This window comes from Myotis daubentonii, chromosome X (assembly GCF_963259705.1).
Source record: "Myotis daubentonii chromosome X, mMyoDau2.1, whole genome shotgun sequence".
Lineage (NCBI taxonomy): Eukaryota > Metazoa > Chordata > Mammalia > Chiroptera > Vespertilionidae > Myotis > Myotis daubentonii.
The window spans coordinates 16,358,280-16,379,987 of NC_081861.1; the positions used below are offsets into that span (position 1 = coordinate 16,358,280).

The following is a 21,708-nucleotide window of genomic DNA, read 5'->3' on the forward strand; positions in this document are numbered from 1 at the left end:
AGCAAAAGGGAATCTGGTGGTAACCCCCCAATTTTTCCCATTCAGTGTCACTTATCTCATGGGTGTGGCTCAAGCATTTCAAGCCTGTGACCATTGCTGGGAGTCAAATTCTGTTAGCATTATTGAAGCCCCTCAGGCTGTACCTCAACCACCACCCCTCAAGCCCCTGGATGCTACACTACACAATGACAGATTTCAAATCTAAAAGGTTAGGTTGCATCTACTGTTTCAGTGCACTTGGGACCAAGGGCTATTTTCTCTTCTTCTACCATAGGCTCACATGGCTGGCTGACTTGTAAGGGAGTGTCAAGGAATCAAACTTTCTCAATCTGCCTTACATGGAGAATTTTCCAGGGCCTTTGTGGTACATGGCATGGCCATACATATACACTACAATAACATGTTCACTAGTGATTTCAGCTCAGCTAGGTTCCCCACCACCAGCCCTAGGAGGGATCTGGTGCATCCCTTGGTATGGCTTATTTGATCCCTTTTGCCATTTTCAAAAGGCCAGGTGAACAAGTGGAGTTTGCCTATTGGGCACCATCTGTAAAGTAGTGGATGAAGGCAAACAGCATACCACCATGCAAAAGGAAAAGGTTTTAATGAGGGAAAAATATTAGCAAGGTGAATCAGAAAGAAGAGGCATATGGACACCCATTCGCTCATGCAGACATGCAAAGGCTAGGGTACTGTTGGCTGCACCTTATGGCTGTACTAAAAAACCTGAGTCTACCCTTCCACAGAGCAACCCTGACAACAGCCTTGCATGCAAATCAAATCAGGACTTAAATACCATCTGTCAGGCAGCTGTGTGGGAACACAGACTGCTAACAGCTGTGACCTTGTGGGAAGCTGGATTTGGACTGTGGGGCAGAGGATTTGGGCCTAGTACCTCCTGCTAGCTGGTAACCAGGCAACTTGACAGAGGATTCAAGTTGTGCAGCAATTCTATCTGTCCCTCCACACAAGTGTAAATCTGTTTCTAATCCTTCAAAGGCTTCCTAAAGTCTAACCTTTAACGTGGCACCATAGGCTCTCCTTGACAGTATCTCTAGCTCACCTCTCTTAATCTGTACCTCAAATCCTATGTCTGAGTCACACTGAAATCCTGGAAGCTTCCTGAATAGTATACTTTTTCATACCTAGATCAATGCCTGCAGCACTTTTTCTCCTGGTTAACTCTTCCAATCTGTCCTCCCTCATAGGTAAAATTTCACTTCACCTGAGAAGCCCTTTCCTGACAAAACCCGTGACTGTTTCTCCAAAGAGCTCCCACCGCACCCTGAGCATCTTCGCACTTACTATACCATATACCAGAACTGCCCATTGACTCATAAAGCGCACTCAACACTGAGCTTTCACTGTGGTACCTTTACAAAATGGAATACTAACAACCATAAAAAAGAAGGAACTCTTACATTTTGCGATAGCATGGATGGACCTGGAGATTATTATGCTAAGTGAACTAAGCCAGTCAGAGAAAGACAAACACCATATGATCTCACTTATGTGTGGAATCTAATGAACAAAATAAACTGATGGAACAAAGAAACAGAGGCATGGACTGACAGCTGTCAGAGGGGAGGGCGGTGGGGGAACTAGTAGAAAGAAGGTGAAGGAATTGGCCAGAAAACATATATACATAACACACAGACACAGACAACAATGTGGTGATAGCCAGGGGGAAATAGGAGTGGAGGCTAGGTGGAGGTGGGCAAAGGTAGATGAATGGGGACTGAAAGAGGCTTTACTTGGTGTGATGGGTGCACGATACAGTGTGCAGATGTTTTATTGAGTTGTACACTTGAAACATGTATGGTTTTGTGAACCAATGTCAACCCAATAAATTCTATTAAAAAACTGAGCTTTCATAAGGCATGAAATAGAATCTTTGTATCCCTAAAAAGCTTGTGAAGTGCCTGCTATTTAGTGAATATTTGGTAAATATTTAATGAGAACCTGATGAAATCAGGTGGGTGGTTTGTTAATACTCTCTGTAGCTTTCTCCATATAAATAATGAATACTTTATTAACCCTTTGAGTGCCTGGGAGCGCAATCGCGCTCCTCCTGTCCTTTGCCAAAAGTACCAGGAGCGCTATCGGCAATTTTTTTCTACTAGTATTTTATAATACAATCAGCAAACAATATATGTCAAAGATGAAAACAAATGTAGTAAAGGTTTCCTTAAGTTTTTGAATATGTAACTTCATTTACTTGCAATTCATTATTTTTTTCCTAAACTGCTGTAAAAATCAGCAAAAATGCCTTGGCAATTTTAGCATAGTTCCTAGGATATTGGTTGGCACTCAAAGGGTTAATGTGTACACACTTTGGAGTTCAGATACCTTAGCAACCATTTATTTAACCCAAAAGATCAAAACCTAGAGGTGAAATGACTCATCCAGTTATCACAAAGCTATTCCATGCCCTGGTCAAGTGTGGACTCTATCTCTGGATTCATCCATTTTACAGCAAAACTCCGTATGTCCCTTTCTATCATGTAGTATCTATGCTGCACTTGCCCCTTCAATGATATATATTCCTTGATCACAGGTACTGTTCTTTGATGCAATTATCTTACAAGTATTGATCGCCAGAGAAATTTAATAAAGATGTCATAGTATTTTAAAAAAAAGCTATATACTTGAAATAACACTAGCATTCTTTTTTCCTCTTAGCAAGTCATTCAAGTTCTGTATATGCTGAATAATGATAATAGACTCTAATTCCCAGTATTCTGTGGAACCATCTTTTGTTGATACGTAATCTTCTTTCCAACTTTCAAACTACTCCTGTGATAAAGTGTATGGTATACCAAAACGGGTGGCAAGAATTTTAAGCAATCAATTTTGAAGGTCAGTTTTTAAACATTTAGCAGCTATACTTGCAAAGACTTTTAAAAAACCTCTCCCACTAACAATAAAACTCAGCATAAAAAATAATTTCCCCATTTCTTAAAGTTCTGCAAAATAGAAGGAAAATTTATAAATAGTCCCAAATATTTTAAACAGCCCTAGACAAACACACAGAGGAAAAGATGCTCAAGATTTAAATGCTGGTACCTGTTAAGCCTTCTAAGCGATCAGATGAGCATCTCGTAATAGCTATTTCAGAATTATCTGGTTATCAGAGGGATTAGAGGGTTATGAGGGAAAGATACTGTTTATGGTCATGAAACAAACTGGCTCAATAGGGATCAAATCAGTATATTGACTCTAAAAGGGCAGTAGACTCCAAGCTACCAGGACCTTTAAGATCGTGATCAAATGAGAGAAATGCCTCTGAGTGAACCCAGTTGAGTCTCAAGGTCAGTACTACCAGCAGGCTGTTCATGTGTAGCACTGAAAAAAGACTGAAACCAAGAAAACTCAACCAAGTTACTTGAGGACTGTTTCTGCCTACCACCTCTAATAGACTGTGATCAGCTCTTCTGGCTCTGGAGGAGCCCAGAACTAGGCAAAACAAGTATCAAAGAACCACAAAGTACCACAATGAAAAACTAGACAAGCAGAAAACAAAGGCTAATTTTTCTGAAAAACAAAACAAAAACATCAATGTAGAGGAGATTGTCCTGCATCGTTGAATCATTTTGGACTAACACCACGTAGAACTTTGACACTGTTGCCTCTCCATTTCTATCCTTCTTTTCCAGGCTGTGCCAGAGTTCCTTGAAGTGACCACAATAGCCAATTCAGGCTCATTCTACCTCAGTCTTGTCATTTATTTTCTTAATGGATATTGACATCAAAGTTATTTTCATTTTTAGCTACATAGACACTTTAATATTTTCCAAATGGCAGGGTATGTTTATGGTTACACAGATAAAAGTATGTGTTTAATATGGTTTAGTGGCATTGTATGTAATTAATGTGTTGAAATCTTCTAACTGGGAATATGGATAATTATATTTTCAAATATCAACATTTTTACCTTTTAAGGACACATAAAAAGATTTGCAAGGCATATATGCTATGTATGGTAAATAACTTTCCCCCCACATATCATTAATTTTTTAAAATATATTTAGAAATTTAAGACCAGGAGCAAACATTTGTCAGACTAATTTTTTGCTTTTTCATAAGTGCAACTTTTTAATAAAAATTTACATCTAGATAAACAATCTTCAGATTTTTTGAAACTTTAATAAGATTTTAAAAACATCATAACTTTTAACTGAAAAACATACACATTTAGCACACAAATATTGTAATATGAATCAACTCCAACTCTATTTGAAAACATGTGAATCAAATTACAGTTTTAGAAGTTAGTAATTCACATTTAAGCAAGTTAGCGCCCTGCTGAATTCAGCCTTTGTAAAAAAAGAGACTTAGTGCATATCGTAATGGCACAATGTGCTTCTGTACCATTTTGTTGATTTTTTTCACCTTATTAAATATGATCAAGTTATTGAAAGTTGGTAGATAACGGCTAACTTTCTATGACGTGAATTTCCAATGGTAACAGTTACATTTTATAACAGAACACTTTCTATAGATTTCTTTTTCTATCTTAAAATTTTAAAAGCAATCATTTGTAAGGATTGCATCAACATCAATTTTGCAGAGGAAGATCAAACTTTATTGAAACTGCTTGCATACAAAATATATTGCACTATAACCAAACAAATGTCAACATAAAATCCAATCTGTTGTCGCTAATATGTACAGAGAATATTGCCCAAGAGCAGTTACATTACAAGGTCATTCTACCTTGGTTAATTATCTACAGTATTTTAAACCAAACAGCTTACAGATGATGTGTGCAAGGTACCAATTTCTGTTTTCAAATACTATACATTCCAAGAATAAATAACTAGAAATCAACATTAATTTTGGCAATATTTTTAAGAGACTTTTTAATATTCTTGAAATCATGTGCAGTTTGTTGCCATTTTATGTTTATTTGTATGCAAGGAAAAGTAACTGTAAAATGAAAATTCAAAGAAACAAACTCACAAAATACATCAGAGGCAGAACTTCTGTTTGTACGGCTCTATACAGATTCAGTGGTACCCCGGCTTGGAGTTATTTTTTAAGAAAAATATAACATCTTAGAGTGAAGGTCCTTCACATAATTTGCCTCACTAAGTTTCACCCATTTAAAAAAAAAAAAAGACTCAAAAACAAAACCAAACCCAACACATCAAACAAGAAAAAGAAACTAAAAAAAAAACAAAACAGTTTTTGTTAACCAATCTTAGTCTGCTTTCCAATTCTGCTTAATAAAAAGAAAAAAAAAGAAAAAATTTTTTTGTTAATCAATCTTAGTCTGCTTTCCAATTCTGCTTATGCATTAGACCTAATATTTCAAAGTTTACAAAACATTTAACCTGCTTCCAATATTTTTTAGACAAAGTACCTGTACTTCACAGGTTTATTATGCACACACAGAAATGACCCTCCTATCTCCCCAAATTAAGCCTGAAATTAAAATATGAAAATCTTCACAAAACAAGGGGAGAACAAAATAAAAAAGGCTCTAAGTTAAAACTGGTCATCAGGCCAAAGAGCAGGCATATTCTACTAACTTTCAACCAAAAAGATTTACTCCTAGCTGAAAACATTTTAGCCTCTCTCAAATGAAAAGACAGTTACTTCTTCTCCTGTGTATTCAGAAAAAAATTACACAACCCTCTCAATAACACTATTTGTCAAACTTCAGTGCAACAAAACATAAACAAAAACAATCCTATTCTTTATACTGCCTAACCTGATGTTTATGCAAGGAACAAAAGTGGAAAGCATGCATTCTTCTATAAAGTACTAATGTTTGACAGGGTTTGCAACATCTTTAATATTTAGTGTTCCAACTTATCTTCCCTGAACTCTGCATCCAAATATAATATTCCTACCTGCCAAGATATAGAAAAGGCACAGATCATACAACTTTTTTTTTTTTTTTTTTTGCTAATGAAATGACAAACGTCACATCACACACATCTCAGGGTCCACTAAAATACTGAAATAGTGGACCAACACATAAATTGACACAGGACATGAAATGACATATTATTTCATTGACTTCTATACGAGACTGAAAACAGAAGTCTAATATGATTACCATAAGTGCTATTTATTCAGAAAAACTGAAATGTACCAGTGTTATCACCTATGTAGGAAAATGATCCAAATTAACAAAGAATATCACTTTTCAGTACTTTAAAAAATAAACCAAACTAAAATCCTGTCCTGAAGTGCTAAGTATACTTAAAAGCAGTGCTTGAAAATTTCAAGATCAAGATATCATTTTTGTGCAAATCTGAGAATTGTTGCTTATGGCCAATACCAGAAAAATAAAATTCTTAAACAGAATTTGTGTTCATTTCATGCCCTGTGCCATCTTGCCTACCTTTTGTCTTTGGCCTAACAAAGTTTTCTAATATGGAATAAGAATTATGGAAATGGTAATGGAAATATAACTTCAGAATTACGCAGTTTAGGGTACTCCATTCACAAGTGGTTGCTGACCATCCACGTTGTCTGGCTTTTCCTTCTTCTGGTTACGATCTTTACCCGTGCGCAGCCGATTACCTTCACTGGAGGTATTCTGTAATGTTTTAGTGTGGACACTCCTTTCATTATTGCAGTCAACTCTGATCTAAAACAAGTTATATTTGTTATATACACACACCAAATCCTATTGTAATCTGTAATTGGCCTGACAAGAAATTTAAGCCTGAAGTGTAAACTCCACATGTCAAAAAGGGAAATGAGGGATGAGAATAGAAGTAGTGAAAGAAATCAGGTCAGGTAGGATCTTTATTTTGTTTATGATTTTAAGACACTCTTCTTCTTTAACTGGAACACACTGGTCATCCCATTGCATTCAAAGTTAGATAAAAACAATCCTACTGTGTCTTCTTCTAAGCAGAATAAAACAGTGAGAAACAAATAATTAAAACGAATGATTATTACAAAATAAACATGGCTATAATATTCAGAATTTAAAAGTGAGTTATTCTTCAAAGATTATGAAATGCAGGAGAAAAGAGGCAAATTAATATCTTTCGAATCTGACTTTACCAGGATAATAACTCAACTCTCTTATTAACTAGCCTTCAGTTTACACCTTTATATCCATCATGGGTGTGATTAAGTTTGTCTATACTGAGCGCTCCCATTGTCTATGGTAGAAGAATATGAGCATTGGTTTCTAGCAGCTTGTATTTCAGTAAGGAAAGTCAGATGATAATATAACTTGAACTTTGAATAAAAGCTGTACAGGGAAATTTGGAGACACTAATTACCAGAGGAACTGTAATCCCAGGAAGAGTGTAAAGATGAATGCAATTACAAATAAAATACTGATTTATACAATATTTTAAGTGCTAACACAGGACACTTAAAACACTGCTAATAGAATTCTAGACACTGTACAAAGGGAAGGTAATATTGACAAATGGGCCTAAAATAATGACAAATATTGATCTGCTTCAAGTACAAATGCTACATATATCCCAAAATGGTTCAATGTAATTTCAAAGAGTGTTTAAATGTTGGGTATGGTTGTATGTTTTAAATGTTTTGTTGTCAAGGGTTTGGTGCTTTGATTTATTTTATTTCATTTTTGCATGCACAGAGGGACCTGGAGAGTATTATGTTAAGTGAAATGAGCCAGTAAGTGTCTGATTTACATCTATTCTCATACTTACATAGAAAGTACAGCCTTTCTTTTGATATGCTATTTTAGTTACAAATATGCATCCTTTTAACCAATGTGATCAGAAAGCCTAGTTCATCAAATATGTCCATTTAAGAAAGGAATTACAAAACTGGTACATTAAATGCCTTACATCTTTGTAAATACATGTAAGTACATTATTTCATCCATATTTTTATCTAGGTCTAAAGTCTTTTCTATGCTGGTCCTGAAGAACCCACCAGTAGTTAACATGTACTTACAACTACTATGAATTTTAAAGAACATTTTGTCATAAAGATTCTGCTTTTAAAAAGTTCTTTCTCACTTATCTAGGGTGTTGGTCCCAAACCAATCCATAGTCGAGAAGGAATCCTAACTAGTTGGGGTAAGAATTAAGAGTCAAAGAAGTAGAAGAGAACATGTGCTCTTGGAATCAGACACCAGGGTTCAAATATCACTGCACCATATGCTAACTATGTGATCTTGGGCAAAGAACTGAATATTTCTAAACTTCCATTTACTATCCTTTAAAACAGAAGAACAAAAAGACTTACCTTAGGTGGCTGCTGCAAGATTAAATTAGATAAAATACACACAAAACACTTAGCAAAGGTGTCTGGACATTGTCCGAAGTAATTTTAAAATTATTTAACAATAGATACAGTACAGGTGACAACCAATTGATATGGGAGTTTCAGAATAGAGGCTGGCTGTAAACAAGCAGCTGACTGATTCAGCAGGTTCTAGCTGAGTATCATCAGCCCTGCCTATTATAATTATTACTTTTGAAATACATGCCTTCTTTTCCTTACTTTCCATTTAAAGAGGATACTCTATTCCTGCTTCTCAGGGGAAGAGGGACCCACAAGGTTGACTCAGGTCTCACTCTCAGTACATTCCAGGGTGTGTTTTTTTCTTGGGGAAATCAGAGGGACCACCAATGTGGTATTGAAGTCATATGACAATTAAAGTCTTCACAAATACTTTAACTACATATTCTCTAGAGAAATCTTTGTATGTTTGCATGAAAACAAAGATTATCACAGTTGTAATGGTAAAAGGAAATTATTTCACAGATATCAAATTTATAATCTTTGAATATGTTCAAAAATAAACTCATTAAATTTCAAACTACCGTAATGCAAATAATTTAGATGAAAAAGGAATATGGGTTTACCTGGAGGGATCCATCTGCAGTTCTCCCTTTAGCCTCTCTCGGATTACGAGGACGATTATCTGTTCGGGAGTGATCGTCGTTTCCTATAGGGGCGTTTTAAAAAGGTTCAACAATTATTGATTCTAACATGCTTATTGGAAGCTCTTTATTCCCATATCCTCAATTTACTTAGACCAGTGGTCGGCAAACCGCGGCTCTCGAGCCACATGCGGCTCTTTGGCCCCTTGAGTGTGGCTCTTCCACAAAATACCACGTGCGGGCACACATGTACAGTGCGATTGAAACTTCGTGGCCCATGTGCAGAGTCGGTATTTTGTGGAAGAGCCACACTCAAGGGGCCAAAGAGCCGCATGTGGCTCGTGAGCCGCAGTTTACTGAGCTGCAGTTTGCTGACCACTGACTTACACCAACCAAAAAATCCAAAATATAATCAACCTAGTGATTACAGTTACATAGAAACAAAATATTTTGAAGGCATTACAACTGTGCAACTGTCACAGGTCAATCTGAGCTAATTTCAGATGCTATGTTTAGACTCTCCGAAGAAGCTGAACTAGTTATCAGTGCTGATTTACATATTCTACATGAACCATAAGAAAGGCTAATATTTTGTCAATTACTGTATGAAAGGCTGAGGCTTTACTATAATGAGCAGTACAAAACAGGAGAAATGGGGTCTTGGTAATACAGTGTTAAATCACCAAGATTTTTAACTTAACTTCAGGCAGTTGTTACAATTCACCTTTATTTCTTACTAGAGGCCTGGTGCATGACATTCATGCACTCGGGGGACAGGGGGATCCCTCAGCCCAGCCTGCGCCCTCTCTCAGTCCAGGAGCCCTTGGGGGATGTCTGACTGCCGGATTAGGGCCTAAGCCAGCAGTTGGACATCATTAGCACTGCCACTGAGGTGGGAGAGGCTCTTGCCACCCCAGCTGCACTTGCTAGCTGTGAGCCCAGCTTCTGGCTGAGCAGTGCTCCCCCTGTGGGAGCACACTGACCACCAGTGGGCAGCTCCTGTGTTGAGCATCTGTCCCCTGGTGGTCAGTGCACATCATAGCGACTGGTCATTCCGCTGTTTGGTAGATTTGCATACTAGTATTAGCCTTTTATTATATAGGATGGGGGATGAGGGTGGGCTAGAAGAGGTCAATGGAGGGGAGGAGAAGGGGGTATATGTGATACTTTCAACAACAGAGATTTTTTAAAAAAGAAAACCTCTACCTTTGAAGCCGCCTCCGCGTCCTCTTCCTCCCTGTCCTCTTCCTCCACCGCCACGTCGTCGTCCCTCTCCTCTGCGCAGGAAGTTCTCCCTCTCTTCCTCTGTTGGAGCTAATGACCAATCACTGAGTTCGTCTCTGTGGTCAGATTCTGTTTCAGAAGCATTTGATGCTTCAGAATTAGTTCCTATCGAGAGTTAAAAGTTATATACCATTGTCCGACTTAAAAAAAAAAAAGTTAGGTTATCAGAAGCTTCCAGAAACCTTTCAGGGGTAATCTAATACTCTTCCTCCCAATTTATATGTCTACCAAAAGGTATTATCACCTTCTGCTTTGTGAAACAAATTATCTTAAATTCAAAATGAAGGGTTTTACAATTTTTTAGGTAATCTTGGAAAACATTTTTGGTTCTCATTTTTAAAAAAAGGCATTTTATTAGCCATCTAAGTTCAAATCTGAGTATGCCACATCATTAAACAGCTGTACTCCTTTAACCATCTGCGCTCTCTGGAGGAAAAGTTGTCTACAATGTTTAAAAGTAATACCTTGAGAAACAAAACCTCTCATAGAGTTCATTTTAATAAGTTTTGGCTAAGGAACATAGGGGAATGCAGCACACATTTTGGTCACCTCTGAGAGACTGGCAAAGGCGGCCACCATGGCAACTGTCTCAGGGAAGGATCTCTTGTAGGAACAGGGATTGAACCAGATGAATGGGGATATGCTTTCCTGATACTTGGTCCACAACCTTCCCTCCCATTCCCACTAGAATAATTTATTATTAATGAAAGTTTTATTATAATACAGTCATTATGCCTGAGAAGGTGGATTAATGACCTAAGGGATGGGAGTGGAAGAAAAGAGCTCAAAAGTGCGGTGGGACTTCAACATCAAAAAGAACAAACTTTTGAAAGAGGGTTATGGGTTAGGTTCAAAGTTGGCCATAGGAGTAGGTATATCTCTCCCCAACTCCAGAATGTCAACTCTACTACCTCTCTCTCTTCCTTTGTTGGAGCTAATGACCAATTATAGCTTCACCATTATAGCTTCATTCCTGTGGATCTCGAAGGCTTTCCATCTTAAAGAGTTCCTTTTTGAAACGCAAATATTTGTGAGATGGATTATACCTTATACCATCATCAGCAAGTTACATAGTAGTTACACAGTTGATCAAGAAAGACAGTAGGCACTGGCAGGTGGGGACAGCATTCAGGAAAGGTACTGGGAGAGAAGAAAGAAGCACTGACAGAAGAGCTGGGAAGGCAAAGAGAAACTTTGCCGACTTCTTGACTGTGCCTAGGGCTGACTTTGGCCATGCCATACAAAATCACCTTATGAGCCACAGGATGTAGACCCCTGATTTACACAGTCCATCCAGCAAGTATGACCAGCACATGCCTGACAAAAAATGAGCCACAGTACACAAATGTAAAAAAGTTTTGGCTATACAGTAATAAAATTAGGAAAGGCCTTAAGAAAATCATCAACACACAAGGGCTTAAGCAGATTTATCCCCAGTCAGAACGTGGACAGAACTCACACCTGCCCTGTGAACTCTATGTGTCATTATCAGGTTTTTACTCTATGTCTCTTGCAACACAATTTGACCCATTGTGAATCAGAAACCATGTAGTGAGAAATAGTTATAATGGGGTTCTAATGAATATTAGAGGTTAGCAGCTATTAAGTGTAGGAACAGATAAAGTTACTGAGTAAAATGCTTAGTTTGTACCTGAAGTATATCCAGGACCGCGTCTGCCGTGCCCCCTATTTCTGTAAGGTCTACTACCTCGACCCATTCCTTGACCATCATCAGTCACATAGCCTTTTTCCTTATCTGTACGATTTGGTGGTGGTCTAGAACTAGCTCCAATCTGTCGCAACTGCTCATCAATTTGTAATCTCTCCAAACGCAACTGGTCTACTTCCTATTTAAAATATACAAGATAACAGTAAAAATAATTTGACATTTTACTTAATAATACCTTTCTCCTTTTCATAAGATAAAAAAGTATACTGGAAATATTTCAATTTTAGTTCTTAATTTATAGTCAACACTGTTACACAGAATTATCAGGAAATTGAATGATCTCCTTAAAAAACAAAATTAAATAACAGATTACTGATGCCCAGAATTAGAGATATAACAAAAATACTCAGCATTAGTAGAATTTAAAGTTGCTTGATTTGGCACTGTTACTCAACGGAATCTGCTAAGGTACAGATATGCTAATTTTGGGACTTCTTAATGACAGGATATTGAATAAAACAACTCTAAAATGTATGAATACAGAAATAGACATTTAAGGTTTAACCAGCCAACCCTAAAAATCACACATTGTAAATACTCTGAATTGAAATAGATTTGCCAGTTAATCTTAATTTACAAAGCATTGAGTTTGGGCCATCTTGTCTGCAAAGAACATATACTACAGTAGGTCTTTGGATGTGATTATACAATTAAGGAACAATTATTTTCAATGAACTGAAAATTCTCATATTCCTTACAGAGGGCAGGAAACTATTTAATAGCTGGCCAAAAAAGTTAGGTCTTACATCATGCCTTGCAAACCTCTTAAACACTACAACTCTGCTAGACCAAGTATGATGAACAATATAAATTTAGTTGATCAAAATATACACCTAGGTTCCACAGACAGATCCTTACATACAGTGCTTCCAATATGTTGGGTTCTGTCAAATCCATATACAGTCTCAATTATAAGCCTCATCCTTCCAATCTACCCATAAACATCTCATTTATGGGCTATAGGGAGCTAGATTCATAAATATAGTAGTACTGAGTGTCTCAGTCAAGCAGAGGCCACCAGAGAAACTGTCTACATGAATAGTCACTGGAGAAGCCCCTGAAAAGCTAAGCTCCTAAAATCTTGGTTGTGGCAGTTTTCTGGAAAAGAAAGGGCAGGTAAGGATTTGGGTGAGTTTGATCTGAGCTCTGAACTAGAATTTGTTTTACAACGGACTTGAACAAAGAAGAGACTGCAGCTGAGTGAGTGGCTTACTCCAAAAGCATAGTTATAGCTAATGGAATGGGTATATCTTGCAAAACAGAATGGTAGTCCATGTTATCTCACTGGGGCAAAGCAGTCACCTTTTGGTGAAAGATGCCAGGCCCAATTAAGTGAAGATCTGGTGATGGAAAGAATGGCAACAGGACAGCTGCTGATAACCAAAAAAGATATTCAATTGTGAAGAATAAATCAAAAGATCTAAGAAAGAAGATTAGTCAAAAGAACAAGGGATCAATACAATGCACACTAACTCTCCAGGTCTTTATAATGTAAGCTAAGAATATGAAGAAAAACACATACAACAGATTACACATAAACATGTTTTAAAACAAAAATAAATAAGCAAATCAATGGGAAATCCTACCCATGCAAGCCTTGCTGGATAAAACTTTCCCACTTTCAATTAACTAACCACCATAAAAATGAATGAAATGTCTAACTACTGAACCTTTTTTTCCCTTATTTGCATACAAGTAGAAATTGTTTAATTTTATTTCTCTAAGAAATAGGCAACAAATTCTTAAGATAGCATTATAAATGAAATAGAAACTTGGATTACTTTTAAAATATTACTTAGTACCAGTTACATTATATTTTGAAACACATGGATCGAAGGAATTATGAAGTGACATGGATAAGACTCCATCTTATTGATTTATAGAACTTTTTGGCCAGAAATTTTAAAAAGCATCTAGGGAAGCGACTTGCCTAAAGTTACACAGCTAGTCCATGACAAAAGATAATCTAGAAGCAAATCGCTGAATTGCCAATCTAGTGCCCTTTCTATTTATACCTTGTAGCAACCTCGTTCCTATTTTCCAGTTTGCAATCTAGAGGGGGGATAAATGCTACAAAAATTGTTTGTTTTGTATAACAGAGTATAGAGAAAAATATGAAGGGTACACATTTAAAAAGATTTTGTGAAACACTGGGATTTCCTTAATAAATGACATAAAAGAGACAACAAAAGCAAGTGGAAAACTCACAAAGGCTAGAAAGGATCTACCTAATGAAAAAGCTGTGTAAAGGATTAACCTAAATTAAGTGCAAGGTTTAAAAGAGGAATAATGGGAAACGGGGGAATTTACCGAGAACTGGGATATTGGTTCTTACATTTATGATGATGATGAAAATTGACTTGTGTTTTCAAAAGGAATATAATAAGCTAAACAAAGTATTTTATCTATTACTTTTTACAGGTCATTCATTATATGTTCAGAATGAATCTTAACTACTGAAAGGTTTACTATGGAGTTTTTATATTTTAGTGCAAAAAGAATTTAAAATTAAAGTTCTTGCTGTTCTCACCTTTAAATAGTTCAGGTGATAATCCAAAAGAACAGTGGCATTAGCGATGCTGTCCTTTGTTCCCACAAAAACAAATGGTACCATACCCTGGAAAAGAAATGGTGACAATGATCCCATAAAATTAATAATGGATTAATCTGAAAAATGCAAATAATGACTGAATCCCTAGGACAAGGTCTGACAAACAGTAGGTACACAAATAATCAGTAATACATGAAAACAAAAATAGCTGGCATATTTTACACATCTGTGAATAAGGACAGATCAATATAGCAACCCCTTAAATGCATCAGGTTATTACGTTTTAAACACTACAATTAAAAATGTTGGCAAAGTCACAAATTATGTAATTCAAAATTATACAGGCTTTAACTAACATGAGATGCATAAACAAAATACTTTAATTCATCTAAAATTTTTATCGAAATCAAATTCTTTTAAAAATCATTAAAATTTTGATATTATGGTACAAAATTAAAAATTAAATCAATTAGCTAACCAAATCAACAGAGAACAAAAAAACACACAAACAGAATTAGGATACATTAAAATGCACTGAGTAATTATTCCGTGAGGGGGGAAAAAAACCTGGCATTTCCATGAGCATAAAATTTAACATTACAATACATTTCAACAATTTGCTCTGAAAATTATAAAAAAAGCTGAATCACAAGTTAAGTTTCATCTTCTTTCTATGGTACTACTTTAATATAAGGATAGATTTTTTAAAAGTTGTATACTAAAAATTTATACTTCCAGCCCATCAGTACAAATGAGAAAAAACACTATTTCTTGTCACAAGTTATAGGGAAGCCTAGGCCAGTTGTGCAAACTAACAGCTGGCAATTATGACGTTCAAAGTTGAGAACAGTTCTACATTTTGCTGAAGAAATACACATGGTTACTAATATTCACAAGTAACTAAAAAAACATACAATGGCTCTGATGTGAATATTATAGTTTCTAGGCGAAGTTTCTAGGTATTAGAAGCCAAGAAGCTGTCTCTTTAGCAAGTATCACTCTTAAAAAGAGCATTCATTTGATAGGTGTGGCTACTCCTGGGCTGCTTTTGCTTGCTTGCATTCAGTACACAGAATCTTAAACGGATGTGGGGCTGGAACAGGTTTTTTTCTTTTTCCTTCCACATGAACATGGCTATTGATGGGGAACAAAACTGAACAATTAGGAAATATAGCTTGCAGACTGACCTTTATCTGGTAGAAAAGGAACTGCTTCCTAGTAGCAATGACCATCTGAATAATCAGGTGCAATTGAAAACCCATGGACTTCATAATGGATTTTTTTTGCATCAAATAATAAATGAACTATGGAAATTATCAAGCCCATGGATCAGATCTCCTTCTCAAAAACATCTTGACTATTGAGTTTTTCCCCCAATTGACTGTTAGAAAGCAGTAAAGTGTACTATTTTCTAAAATGTCATATGATGAAATGCTATATGATCCTTTGGATCATATGCTACCAAAATAAGCTTTGAAACCCTATGTCACTGATTTAGTTTGATCAACGTTGGGACAAATAATTTTAAAACATTTTCTTTTTCAACATATCCAAACTGTTAGTGTATCCAAGTGCCACTCTAATTTAAGCATTATCGCTAGTGGACCAGAATAGTAAATTAAAATGAAAAAATTGTGAGAGTAGAATGGTGGCCTTCTATACTTAACACCAAGAAAATTGATTCCCTATTCTAGGGTGAGAACTGAGCTGCCCAGCAGAGAGGAATATCTAAGGCACTTGAGGTTATATTTCTCTTTATAAAATGGCATTTTTGCTTTGAATCTCGTGAGTCACAACATTTTCCCCATAAACAGTTCTCACGAGCTATGTAGAAGTCCCTGCACTCAAGGAAGGAACTCACAATGTGGATGAGGAGGTAGATAAGTAAATGTGTACGTTCTGAGTGCTACGATCGGGGACCTGTGACAAGTACACACAGAAAGCTGCATAAGGAGTAAGGTCAAAGCATGGTGGCAGGAAGAAGAGTGTTCTAGGCGGAGAAAACATATGCATCTGACTGTTCAGTATGACTGTTCAGAGACCTCTAAATACTTCAGTATGGCTTTAAGTCTCTCTAGAATGCAAGGGGGAGGAGTTGTAACAAATGATATTGGACAGGTTACCATGAAAGAAAGGCCTTATAAGCAACAGGAAGAAATCTGAGCTTTCTCCCCAGGGCAATAAATTCATGTACCCATAAACACTCCTCTACCAGCCTCCAACCCTGAAGGTCATTTGCAGTCTCTCTTAACAAGGGTGATAAACATTAAAATATAAAATTAAAATGTATTTTTCAAGGAATGTTTTCCTACCTGCCAAGCCTTGAGTTCAGGTTTCTGGGATTCCCCTGCTACAATTGATGAAATCACTAACACCTAAAGCAGTATAAGGAATGCAAGTGATGTCATTAACTATAACAAATGATACGCAGAAGCCTGAACGCAGGACTTTCACTGTAGGACTTTTAAACTCATTTCTAAACAGTTAGGTTAGTTCAAATATTGAAAATCTGTTTCTAAAATATGGTTTTAAGTAGTAACTAATGCATGTAAACAGATGGTACATTTTGACCTAATACAACCTGCAAAATTTCAAGAGATACAACATGGAAAAATTAAAGTCCACCCTCAAAAGAAAAATGTGACCATTAAATGCAACCCCATATTTTATGTTTACAACATAAGATTTGTCACTGTAAATAAAATGAAAAGTAGGTATCACTTTGGTTTGTAATATCTCATAACCTAAAAATCAGATTTGAAAAAAATACATGAGTATCTTGTAAGTCTAACCAGAGAAAATACCCAAAATGCCCATTTGTAACATCTGGGTGGAAGAAATTACTTTCAGTGTAATTCAACGTGATAAATATTTCTTACCCTCTGTACTTTTGTACTGTTAGGTTGAGAAAAATGAGCGCTGCTTTCCTTTATATCTATATGTTTTTTTTCTTCCGAGGGAATAGGTCCAACCCTTGAGTTACTAGTGGAAGGCAGGGAATTTGGTGGCATAATTTCCTTGGTAAAACACAAAAGAGAAAAAATAACTAATTTTAAGTCTTTATTTAGCACCATTATTGTATCAATGATCATATTTTAGGAAGATAAATTATTATAAACAGTTTTAGTAAACAAAACAGAATGCAAAAATCATGCAATAAAAACCCCAAAAGATTTAATTTCAGCCAAAAGAACCTTTCACAAAAGGAAGACTAGATAATATATGAAAATTATGGCAATTTAAATTTTATTTTAAACACAGTACCATTGTACAGAAGAGCATGCCCTCACCTCCCCAACCCCCACACAAATATTTATACATACACACAAAATAATAAAGGCAAAACATAAAAGCCAGAAAACCTAAGCAGTGTCCCAATTTTGTTTATCAGTAAAGTTAAATGATATTTGAAAAGTGCTTTGTACTTTTTTTACAATTACAACAACCCATTTTAAAGATTGAGAAATAAGAGTTAAAGGGATTAAAGTGACCAATCCAAAGTCACGGCATTAGAGAATTAACAGAGGCCGTATCTACAACTATACCACTAACTGGCATGTCTGATAATCAAGAATTTGTACATCTACATTATGTGCGTATCACAGGACTCTAAATTAATCTTAAATAAAAAAATAAAAATCTTTTACTTTTCTTATACAAACCAGAAACATATGCATTAGAACATACCTCTTCTTGTGGAACATTTTTCTCATTTTCGGCCTCAATTCTCACCCTCACAACTCCTGACTTGTCCACAATCTCCTGAATCAGTTTTCCATTTTTTCCTATTACTTTGCCTAAATTAAGAAATGAATAATTCATGTTTGGCTTTAAGAACACATACCTTACACCCCACTGTAAACAACTGCATTATCTATCTATCTATATAAACAGAATATGCTAATTAGCCGAGCTTCACTACTGCTCAGGAGGAGGCTGCATCACGACCACTCAGGAGGAGCTGCGCACGCAGATGGACAGGAAGGGCGGCTGGGGCTGGGGGCGGGAGGGAGCGGGGACACAACACACAGGAGCACACCTGCCCCCACCCCAGTGGACACAACATGACGGCCAGGAGCTACGCGGGTCAGGCGTGGGTAGTGGTCCCCCGCGGGGTGCCTCCTTGCAGGGCGGGAGGCAGGGCGCCTCCTTGCGTGATTTCAATCATGCGCTGGGCCTCTAGTCAAACATGGTAATTAACCATACCTTTGCTACGCCTCCCACTGGCTAATCAGTGCAATATGCAAATTAACTGCCAACAAAGATGGGAGCAAAGACTGAAGCCAACGTGGAAGTGAAGCGCTACAGGAGGGAGCAAAGTAGAGGTGGTGTGGACAGGAACGGAGCCAAGGCTGCGGAGGTGGGAGGTGGGAAGGGAAACCCAGCCGGAGCAGCTGGGAGCAGGAGGGGAAACCCAGCCACAGCGGCTGGGAGCAGGAAAAAAAAAAAGAAAAAAACCTGGCCGCAGTGGCTGGGGTGGGAGAAAAAAAAAACACCAAAACCTGGCTGCAGTGGCTGGGAGCGGGAGAAAAAAACCCGGCCGCAGCGGCTGGGAGTGGGAGAAAGAAAACTGCCGCAGCGGCTGGGAGCGGGAGGTGAAACACAGCCGCAGTGTTTCTTTTCTCCAGCCGTAGGAAGCCCTGTTCCTGCAGGAATCTTCCTGCAATGGGCCTCTAGTACATATATAAAAGGCTAATATGCAAAGGGTCCCCTTGGAAGTTTGACCAGGAGAGCGGGAGTTCGCTCACTCACTATGATGTGCGCTGACCACCAGGGGCGGCGCAGAATGAAGGAAGGCCCCAACTGGCAGTTGGCAGCAAGGGAAGGAAGGCCCCGGCTGGCAGCCAGAAGGCCCCAATCAGCCCTGATAGCTGGCCAGGACTATGGACCCTACCTGTGCACGAATTTCATGCACTGGACCTCTAGTCTATAATAAGAAAAGCGTAATATGCAAATCGACCAAACAACGGAACAGCAGAACGACCGTCTGGACGATCTTCTGGACAACCACACTATGACACACACTGGTGCCAGGTCAGCCAAGGCAGGTGTGATGTGACTGGTCGGGGGGACACTGCCATCACCCCATGATCACCGTGCAGAGGGAGGCCCAGACTACCCTTTGCAGGGCGATCGATGTGGGGGCTCCACGATTGGTCGCCCCGCAGAGGGGCCCAGGCGGGGTGATCAACTGGGGGAGGGGGCTCCGCGATTGCCCCCAAAAGGGAGACCCAGACCACCCTCTGCATAGCGATTGATTGTGGAGCCCTCGCCGGGTGGGTGGGGCCTCTCTCTTCAGGACAATCAATCTGGGGGCCCCACGATCAATCATCCCACAGAGGGAGGTCCAGGCCAGCCAAGCGATCACACCCGTTTGTTGCCTGCAGAGGGAGGTGACCGGTGGCGGGCAAGCACCACACAGATGGCAAGCAGTGGTAGTGGCGGGGGCAGGGCCAGCTGCCAGCAGCCGAGGGGAAGGAAAGTCCCTATAGGCCCTGATTGCTGGCCAGGTCTAGGGATCCTACCCAAGGGGTCCCAGATTGCGAGAGGGCACAGGCTGGACTGAGGGACACCCCCCTTCCCCGGCATGAATTTCATGCACCCGGCTTCTAGTTTTAAATAAAACTGAAAGACCAAAACAGAGACTCTTCAAATGAATAGATAGAGTTAAACTTGGCTTTCCATTTTACTAGGTTATCATTGTTTTTTATTTTTTTATTATTATTTTTTTAATATATTTTATTGATTTTTTACAGAGAGGAAGGGAGAGAGATAGAGAGTTAGACACATCGATGAGAGAGAAACATCAATCAGCTGCCTCCTGCACATCTGCTACTGGGGATATGCCCGCAACCCAGGTACATGCCCTTGACCGGAATCGAACCTGGGACCTTTCAGTCCGCAGGCCGATGCTCTATCCACTGAGCCAAACCGGTTTCGGCAAGGTTATCATTGTTTAAACTCCATGGCTAGGTATTAGAATTGATTAATACTCATAAACTGATTGGAGAATTTTGAATTTTTAAAGCATTTCAAAGATAGGTTCTTATTTTGCACAAAAGTGTACACTTTAAACTTGCTAGTACAGTGGTGTATATCAATCTTTCTTCAACGTTCTATTAAAAGTTAAGGAAAAGGATATATAATCCTACATAATAAATGGGTAATATGCAAATTGACTGAACAGCGGAATGACCAGTTGCTGTGCCGTGCACTGACCACCAGGGGGCAGATGCTCAATGCAAGAGCTGCCCCTTGGTGGTCAGTGCACTCCCACAGGGGGAGCACTGCTCAGCCAGAAGCTGGGCTCATGGCTGACAAGTGCAGCGGCAGTTGGCAGGAGCCTCTCTCCTGCCTCCACTGCTGGCGGGCAGTAAGGAGTGAGGGGGCCCGGCCTGCAAGAGCCCCAGACTGTGACAGGACACATGCCAGGCTGAGGAAACTCCCCTCCCCAAGTGCACGCATCTCATGCACTGGGCCTCTAGGAAAACTATCTTTGCATCCAGCTGGCATAGCTCAGTAGTTGAGCAGTCAGTGTGATTCTTGGTCCAGGCTCGATCCCCAGTAGGGATCATACAGGAGGCAGTTGATCAATGAATCTCTCTCATCATTGGTGTTTTTTTCTCTCTCACTCCCACTCCTTTCCTCTCTGAAATCAATAAAAATATATTTTAAATAAATGTATTAACAAATAAAAATATATGCATATTTATTTGACAATTTCAATTCTATCTGTACCTGATTTAAATTTGCTTCTTTGCCCATGGCAAATACAGTCATACACCACTTAATATGTTCTGAGAAATGCTTAGCTGAGGAATTTTGTCATTGTGCAAAAACTAAACTACAATTACACAAAACTAGATGGTATAGCCTACTGTGAATCTAGGCTATGTTATAGCCAACCCTTAGGCTATGAGTCTCTACAGCATCTATACTAATAAAAGAGAAACATGCAAATTAACCATCACTCCACCACTCCTCTACATCCAAAAGCCAATCAGGAGCAAATAAGCAAATTAACCCAACTAAGATGGCGGCAGCCACAGAGCTGGAGTGAGGAGGCTTGGGTTTCCCCCGGCGATGGAGGAAGCCGAGCTTCCCACCTGCCCTGGCCGGCTGTGGGCTCCACTCAAGGCTACAAAGTTTCAATTATAAAAGATAAATAAATCCCAGATACCTGCGTCCAGCCCACCCTGGCCTCCGCTCAAGGAGGTGCTTAAAAAAAAAGGAGAGGCGGGAAGCTTGGGTTGCTGGGGGGCATCGCCAGCCTGAAAACAGCCCTCAACCCCTCACTCAGG

At 38.5% G+C, this 21,708-nt stretch overlaps 1 protein-coding gene across 15 annotated transcripts in view; it reads right to left on the reverse strand.

Moving 5' to 3' along the window:
- Positions 1-4,126: 4,126 nt before the first annotated feature.
- The window catches only part of FMR1 (fragile X messenger ribonucleoprotein 1), a 44,192-nt gene continuing 26,610 nt past the window's right edge, over positions 4,127-21,708 (reverse strand). For 2 of the 15 annotated variants that reach the window (XM_059679524.1, XM_059679518.1), the window contains 8 exons: positions 18,095-18,204; positions 17,287-17,424; positions 16,720-16,782; positions 14,387-14,473; positions 11,779-11,974; positions 10,050-10,232; positions 8,826-8,908; positions 4,127-6,604 (listed from right to left, as the gene is read on the reverse strand). In XM_059679524.1, the coding sequence (XP_059535507.1) occupies positions 6,443-6,604; positions 8,826-8,908; positions 10,050-10,232; positions 11,779-11,974; positions 14,387-14,473; positions 16,720-16,782; positions 17,287-17,424; positions 18,095-18,204 (1,022 nt within the window). In that variant the 3' untranslated portion in view covers positions 4,127-6,442. Of the gene's footprint in view, positions 6,605-6,747; positions 6,870-8,825; positions 8,909-10,049; positions 10,233-11,778; positions 11,975-14,386; positions 14,474-16,719; positions 16,783-17,286; positions 17,425-18,094; positions 18,205-21,708 lie in introns of those variants that run through there. The other 13 variants (XM_059679525.1, XM_059679523.1, XM_059679519.1 and 10 more) reach the window with 13 other exon arrangements.